The sequence below is a fragment of the Sinocyclocheilus rhinocerous genome, unplaced genomic scaffold (genome assembly GCF_001515625.1).
Source record: "Sinocyclocheilus rhinocerous isolate Xijiao unplaced genomic scaffold, SAMN03320098_v1.1 scaffold216, whole genome shotgun sequence".
In the NCBI taxonomy this organism is placed as follows: domain Eukaryota; kingdom Metazoa; phylum Chordata; class Actinopteri; order Cypriniformes; family Cyprinidae; genus Sinocyclocheilus; species Sinocyclocheilus rhinocerous.
This window is the reverse complement of record NW_015661078.1, coordinates 564,557-573,248: the sequence shown is the minus strand read 5'-3', so window position 1 is coordinate 573,248 and position 8,692 is coordinate 564,557. Positions and strand designations below refer to the sequence as shown.

Below are 8,692 nucleotides of genomic sequence, written 5' to 3'. Positions count from 1 at the left end.
TGTGTGTGTGTGTTTCTGTGTGTGTGTGTGTGTGTGTGTGTGTGTGTGGGTGTTTCTGTGTGTGTACTGGTTTAATGTCCTCACTTATATAGTAAAAAGATCATGACAACCCAGTAGTGAGGACATTTGACTGGTCCTCACTAGTTAAAAAGGCTTATAAATCAGCCAGAAAATGTTTTTGATGTAAATCTAGTATTCTGCAGATGTTTCTGTGATGAGTAAGCTTAGGGGTAGGGTTTGGGTTAGCTGATAGAAAATATCATTAACCTGAAAATCAATGGAAGTCTATGCAATGTCCTCACTGAGATAGCAAAACAAACGTGTGCGTGTGTGTGTGTGTGTGTGTGTCCCTCTTTGACAGTGGCCCTATTAACGAGGAAGTGAATGTGGCCTAAGGAAAGGCAGTAAAGCACTAGCTCTCTGTCTTTCAGCTTGAGTTCTAGTAAGATGCTCTGCTTCATTACAGGAGCTCTTCTGAACTCTTTGACTGGTACGTTTCAACTATATATCAGCTCTGTGTTGTCCTTCTGCTCTCCTAGCTAGTAAAATCCTCCTTTGGGTTGATCTCACAAATCCTTTTGACTGTTTTCGTTTTTGTCTGCTTAGTTTTTTTTAATGTATAATTCTTTAAAGGAATAGTTCACTCAAATTTTAACTTCAAACCGTTGCTTCTGGTCCATAATAAAGCTTCCTCCAGTGAAACAGTGGTCTGGTCGGAATCAGGAGAGAAATCTGCACAGTCCAAAGCAGCTCTAAACAGATATGTGGATTTTTGGTGAATTTTGATGTGAGAGACAACAGGAGATGGACTTTTTCACTGGAGGAAGCGTTATTATAGATTATGGATTAGCCGGAAGCAACGGTTAAGTTCACTTGTAGGATAGTTGCTAAAGAAAAACAAGTTGTGTACTTAAAGTTTACTGCTCTTACATTTAAATGCACTTAAAAGTATGATTTTATTAATTAAAAAGTTGATTTAGTCCCAAGTACTGAAATAGTAGTACACTTACAGTACAAGTACAGTATACTCTACATTGATATTAGTATACTACACATACTTGAACTTTACTTAACTTCACTTAAGTGAACTTTTTTGTAGGCTTTCTTGAACAGCATGAACATTTTGCTAAATATCTTCACTGTTAAATTACGATTTTGAATTTGTTTTTATTTTAATTTTACTTAAATTTTGGTTTTAGTTCATTTTAGTTTTGTGTGTTTTTGTCATTTTTATTAGTTTATTTTTAGCAAGTAGTTTTTATTATTTTTATTTCAGTTTTAGTTTTAGTTCAGTAGTTCGTACATCAAGTTAAACCAAAATGAAAATAATAAATGTTGCTTTGGAAACTAGCGAAAAAAATACATTTTTAAAATATTTTAGATTATTTTAGATAACATTTATTTTGTTTGAAGTAACACAGATGCTTTTTTATGGTTTTAGTTTTAATTATTATACTCTATTCTACTCTTTATATCTTTGTTCTTAACAATCATAAATTCAGTTGTTTTTAAACCATTCAGGAGATTTCATACACTTCAAAACTCAGCTTGCTTATAAATATTCGTCAGCATTGATGTAGCCTAATTAAACGTATGTATATATGTAAGTATCTTAACATCATAACTTTTGCCGTAAGCACCCAAACCACAAATTAATTCAAGTAAATCAACGAACACGAGTATGAGCACTAAACCTCTAGAATAATCAGAGCAGAAGTTTTCCTGAGCAAACACACTCAGACGTGCTGTAAATATTTAGGGCTGGTTTGTGGAGAGCCGCAGTGTTTGCTGTGCATTAATGGGACAGTGTTTGGTCATTAATGGCGGTGTGTGCGGTGGTCTGTGAGGTGAAATGACACCTCGATGACCCTGTGACTCTTTAATTTCACCCCCATTACTGTCTGCAGCTGTCTTTAGTGTCCTGTAACATCTCTCCCTCTGTGGGTGCTTCCTATCGTGTTCAAGACAGGAAGAGGAAAAAAGCAAGAGAAAATGAGCAGTGTTTCCTGATGTCACTGGCATCGAGAACGAACACGTGGAAGATCTTGAGACGAGCATCTGTGCTCTAGCGCTCTATAGAAACTGATATAGGTCTGATTTATGATGCCATATGTTTCTATCCTGATGTCCCGTTCTGTCTGTGGTTTGGGGATTGCAAGGAATTTATCGATTCTGGTAACATTTCCACTTAACAATTCTGGTTCATTAACCCCTTAAAAGCCTGTCATGTTAAATAATAGTCTGAAATTGAAATTTCAAAGACAGTTTATTGAACCTGTAGAGAGAAAAAAAAATGCATGTGTTTTTGTTTTGTATTATATTTGATGCATCAAGCTTTTATGGCTCATATAGTCTGACACAGTGAGAATGTGGAGGAAAAAAACCCGGAGGCCCAAACTGAGCAAAAATATGCAATTTGCTGCAGATGCTGATATTTATGTGGCCAAGAAGTAAGATGAATTTCTGCTGCTTGTAATGTAAATCAATGAAATCTTTATAACAGTACAGCAGATACTTACATTTAAAAATAATATAAATATCAGTCGTCTCTATATCTGCAGTAACATGTCTCAGTAAGATGAGATTGAAATGCTCCAAACATATAATGCAGTGATTGAGAGCTGAAGAAATAAAGGCTCCTCAGAAGATGTGAGATGTTCTGGAGGCTTGTGAAGATCATTCCTCCGCTGAGGAACAGTGAAAGTAAAGCTTCTGGAAACAAACGCTCCTCAAAAGATCCTGAGGATCAGATTTGAGACTCTAAAACATGATTGATGGAGAATCAAGTAAAGCTGAGCTGCTTCAGTCCAGTAAGTGTTCATCTGGAGATATTACTGCAGTTATTCTGACATTTACTTTATGAGAGTCAGTAAAGGTGGACGTTTGTACAATTAGACTAAAAGATATTTTACTTGATAAAAAAAAGTCATCAATCAGACGACAGAAGGCATGGAGTAGATTGTGTGTCAAACAGGTTTAACAGCAAAGTTTTGTTCATTTAGAGGCCTTAGAAATGTGTATATCAAATGATACAGTAGCTTTATAGAGTTAAAGGTTCTGGAAATAATTTAGAAGAAAGAATGGAAATCTACAGTATTAATTCTTTCAAGTTTGTAATTTTTGTCCTGACAAACTTTCCTTTTTTATTTTAAAAATGGAACTGGTTCTGAATAACAAAGGTTTTTTTTTTGGATTCCCAACCCTAGTGGTTTGTCAGTTTTTCATTCCTTAAAATGTGTGTCACTTTGAGTCATCTTCTTCAGGGCTCTTGTCTTGCTCTGACTCTGTAAACATTGGCCTCTGTCTGTCTCTCTCTCTGGAGATTTATCTGAGTGTCTCCAGGTTCACCATTATTTCCATATGGTAACTAATGTATCACTGTCTGTCACAGGTTGACCAAAAGCATGCACACACACACACACACACACGCAGACACACACACACACACACACACAGACACACACACACACACACGCGCACACATTGCCATGCTTGTCAAAGTGAGATGCCATAACTTAAGTTTCTCTCTCTCTCTCCCTGTAGGCATGTCCAGGTGCTCCAGTAAGCTCCAGGGCTGAACAGTGTGCAGCGTTCAACAATCAAGAGTTTATGGGACGCGTGTATGACTGGGAGCCTTTCACAGAAGGTTAGAAACGGAAATTGAAGGGGTGTAAAGGGAAAAAAGAAGCAATAACAGAGGTGTGGTGGAATATTACCCTGTTACTTACCTCTCTGCCATTGTGGAGCAGCATTTGGAGTTTATTGTCTAATAACCAAGTGTACTGGACATCTGCTTACACGATATTTTCCATTGACCTCTTTTCACTTAGTTTTTCATGATGAGCTGCATGCGTTAGTTTGCAGTTTGGTTTTTATCTGTTTATTAAACATATGAGCCTGTTCCAAAAGATAGTGTGCTGCGTATTTAGAAAACCTTTTAAGGCATCGTACTGTATACAGTTGAAAAGTTTGGGGTTGGTAAGATTTTTTAATGTGTTTGAAAGAAGTCTCTTCTGCTCACCGAGGCGGTTTAATCAAAAATACAGTAAATATCGTAAAATATTTTTACAATTTAAAATAGCTGTTTTCTATGTGAATATCTGTTAAACTGTACTTTATTCTGTGATGCGCAGCTGTATTTTCAGCATCATTACTCCAGTCTTCAGTGTCACATGATCTTCAGAAATCAGTATAATATGCTGATTTGCTGCTCAAGAAACATTTCTGATTATTATCAATGTTGAAAACAGTTGTGCTGCACAATATTTGTGTGGAAACCGGGATTTCTTTTTTTTAGGATTATTTGAATATGACTTATTTTAAATAGAAATATTTTGTATCATTAAAAATGTCTTTACTGTCACTTTTGATCAATTTAATGCATCCTTTCTGAATAAAAGTATTAATTTCTTCGCAAAGAGGAAACCCCAAACATTTAAAAGGTAGTGTAGCTGTGCTTCAGACACAAAGTCTGTCCCAATAATACCTTTTTTTCTTCTTCTTCTTCTTCTTGTTTTTGTTACAAAAGCAGTCTTGTGGTTTGCATACAAAGAAAAAAACAATGATCCAAGATGGCTTGGAAGTTGAGAAAAATGTTGTTTATAAATATTAACTATTTACATTTTTATTCCATATTACAAAAAATAAATCATTTTAAATATGTTGGATGAGTATTTTCAGCTCTGCTCAACAAGTTATGCCATTTTTTAATTCATTCTGCAGATTTCCCTTCACGATCAGCGTAGAAAATGTGAAAAATGTGCACGGATTCCTTTTAGACTGGCACAGCCTTGAATGGTTAGTGATTCTAAGAAAGCTCAGAACTGCAGATAAGCAAGAATAAAGGCGTTTTTGAGAGGCAGTAAATGACCTGAGCCATAAGAAGACAAAGTAGATGTAGAATGAATGAAGAGAGGAGGAGGGAGACCGCAGGGGTCATGGGCATTACTGTACAAGCAAAGACTCTTTGTGAGGATAGAGAAGAGAAGTTAAAGAGGAACACAGAGTTAAAAACAGGAATGTGTGACGGGCCGTTATAAAAGTCACCGAGACCAAACACACGTACCAGACCACCACTATAAATCAACAATACAGAGAGACGAGAGAAAGAAAAAGAGGGACTTATAGTGGGGAAATCGGATGAGGGGGGCGGAGTCAGAGAGGACAGAGGTTAGGGAGTCATAGCAACGAATGAAAAAAGGCTGCTGTTCGGGATGGATGGATGGATAGATGGGATGAAAGGGTCTATGAATGAGAGGAGAAAGACCTGAATAGTAAGTGAGAGGCTTGAAAAAGGGGGAAGTGAGGACAGACGTAACTGAAGTGACACCCAATCTACTGTTGAGGAGAGGAAGCCGTCTGGTCCACAACAGAGAGACTCGAGTGTGCGGGAACCCCTCTCTGACAGATGGCCATAGAGACGACCACAAATCATTAGGACAGGACCTTAAATCTTCACTTTAGATCCATGACATCTTAAATACTGAGTACAGAATCTCGAACCTTGAATTTGCAATCTTAATTACTGAGCAGGAAATCTACAGTAGAATCATGAGTTTAGAATCTTGAATCTTGAGTGTAGAACCTGCCATTTAGAATTTAGAACCTTGAATTGTAAATACTGAGTTTAGACACTTGAATCTTGAACTTACAATCTTGAACTTATAAGTTAAAACCCTCATCTTGAGTTTAAAATCTTGATTCTTCAGTTTAAAACCTCAGATCTTGAGTGTAGAACCTTCGATTTGGAATACTGAGTTTAGAGACTTGAATCTTGAATTTACAAACTTGAGTTCAAAACCTGTAATCTTGAGTTTAGATTTAGATTTAGTAATCTTGATTTTGGGTTTAGAATAATCAATACTGAGTTTAGACACTTGAACCTTGAACTTACAATCTTGAACTTATAAGTTAAAACCCTCATCTTGAGTTTAAAATCTTGATTCTTCAGTTTAAAACCTCAAATCTTGAGTGTAAAACCTTCGATTTGGAATACTGAGTTTAGAGACTTGAATCTTGAATTTACAATCTTGAGATTTAAACCTTGAATCTTGAGTTTAGAATCTTAAATCTTGAGTGTGAACCATAATTTAGAATTTAGAACGCTGAATGAATACCGGGTTTAGACACTTGGATATTGAATTTACAATCCTGAGTTTAAAACATTAATCTTGAGTTTAGAATCTTCAATTTTAAGTACTGAGTGTAGAATCTTTACTCTTCAGTTTAGAATCTTGAATCTTGAGTATAGAACCTTGAATTTGGAATTGTGAATACTGTGTTTAGACACTTGAATCTTGAATTTACAAACTTGAGTTCAAAACCTGTAATCTTGAGTTTAGATTTAGATTTAGTAATCTTGATTTTGGGTTTAGAATAATCAATATTGGTACAAACTTGAGTTCAAAACCTGAATACTGATTTTGGATTTAGAATCATCAATACTGAGTTTAGACACTTGATCTTGAGTTTATGATATTGAATCTTGAATTAACAATCTTGAGTTTTGAACCTTGAATCTTGAGTTTAGAATCTTGAATCTTGAGTGTAGAACCTTAAATTTAGAATTTAGAACGCTGAATGAATACCGGGTTTAGACACTTGAATATTGAATTTACAATCCTGAGTTTAAAACATTATTCTTGAGTTTAGAATCTTCAATTTTAAGTACTGAGTGTAGAATCTTTACTCTTCAGTTTAGAATCTTGAATCTTGAGTATAGAACCTTGAATTTGGAATTGTGAATACTGTGTTTAGACACTTGAATCTTGAATTTACAAACTTGAGTTCAAAACCTGTAATCTTGAGTTTATATTTAGATTTAGTAATCTTGATTTTGGGTTTAGAATAATCAATACTGAGTTTAGACACTTGAATATTGAATTTACAATCCTAAATTTAAAACATGAATCTTGAGTTTAGAATCTTCGATTTTAAATACTGAATGTAGAATCTTTAGATTCTTTAGATCTTTATAGAACCTTGAATTTGGAATTGTGAATAGACACTTGAATCTTAAATTTACAAACTTGAGTTTAAAACCTGTTATCTTGAGTTTAGAATCCTGATTTTGGATTTAGAGTAATCAATACCGAGTTTAGACGCTTGAATCTTGAGTTTAAAATCCTGAGTCTAGAATTTTAAATACTGAGTGTAGAATCATGACTCTTCAGTTTAGAATCTTGATTCTTGAGATTAGATTAGACACTTGAATCTTGAATTTACAATCTTGATTTTTGAGTGTAGAACTTGTAATCATAAGGTTCAAGGTTTTAAACTTTAGTTTAGTTTAGTTTAGTTTAGTTTAGTGTAGTTAAGGATCAATCTTGAGTTTAGATCACTGAATCCTGTTTGAAGTTATTTGCTGATTAATTGCTGCTAATGAGTTGTTGTAGCTGACGTGTTGTATGTGTCTATAGAAGTGGATCTTTTATCACTGAGCTTTTTCTTATCATGGTTCTGAGAGTATTTATGATCTCCCTCCTGCTCCCAGTCTTATTCAGTAAATCATTTCAAGCTTGTGTGACACTGAAGGAATAGATATACTGAAGGAGAAAGGATTGAGTATTGATTGCATGTTATTACTCCAAACCTTATATATAATGCATACGGTGCCAGATTGTTTCAATAACAAAGTGAAATGATATACAGTACAGTGCAGATATAAGGTTTGGCACATTTTGTTTTTGGTTACATGACTGCAGAATGTTTGCTTTGAACTACAGATGTAGTGTTTGTTAAAGTGTAATTAAACTGATAGTGATTTATTCATTTAGCAAATACTTTTATCCAAAGTGACTTATAATTAAGGAATGCCTGAGCACAAGTGATTCATTCTGAGGAGATCGTGTAGCACGACGAGGGCCAATACACACTTCCCAAATGGCTTGGAAAAGTACAAGCTAGAACAGAGATGTAGGTGTGACACAGTGAAACAGTGTTTTACGGTTTAAGGGTAAGTGTGTCAATAGGTGTGAGTCAAATGCATGCCCTAAAGCTGTAAAAAAAATTTAGCAGGCCGAGTTCAGTATTGAACAGGGTTCAGAATCAGACGTAGTTCTGTATCGGACAGGGCTAAGCAGCATGCAGAGCTCAGCATCGGGCAGGGGTCAATACTGGACAGAGTTGAGTATGGGACAGAGCAGATATCCTACGGGGTTCAGGATCAGGAAGAGTTCAGTGTAAGAATTCAGTTACACTGAAATGTCAGAGACACGGCACTCGTTCACCCCTCTGTTTACACTCGCTTCTAAATCTGCCTTTATGTAGAAATGAAATGAAAACAAAAGCACTCAGGGGTATTCAGGCCATGAGCAGTTGCGAAAGATCCCTCGGTGTGACAAGGCGACACTGGGACTGTGTGTGTTTTGCTGGTGGAGAATGTGCTCCGATTTATTAGAAGTAAAAGGGTTGTAGTTTCCAGCAGTTATGTGAGCTATTGTTGGACAGGGCTCTGGGGGGTTGGCTGTATGGTGAGCATGTTTTTGTTTTGTTGTCCCTGGGAGATCATTTGTGTGTGTGTGTGAGTGTGTGAGTGTGTGAGTGAGTGTGTGAGTGTGTGTGTGAGTGAGTGAGTGAGTGAGTGAGTGAGTGAGTGAGTGAGTGAGTGAGTGAGTGAGTGAGTGAGTGAGTGAGTGAGTGAGTGAGTGAGTGAGTGAGTGAGTGAGTGAGTGAGTGAGTGAGTGAGTGAGTG

The 8,692-nt window shown here is 36.1% G+C and overlaps 1 protein-coding gene across 1 annotated transcript in view; it reads left to right on the top strand.

Moving 5' to 3' along the window:
- LOC107726242 (thrombospondin type-1 domain-containing protein 4-like) overlaps positions 1-8,692 on the top strand; it is a 50,655-nt gene that overhangs the window by 15,500 nt on the left and 26,463 nt on the right. The window contains 1 exon segment of the mRNA XM_016535764.1: positions 3,544-3,646. Within this exon segment, the coding sequence (XP_016391250.1) occupies positions 3,544-3,646 (103 nt within the window).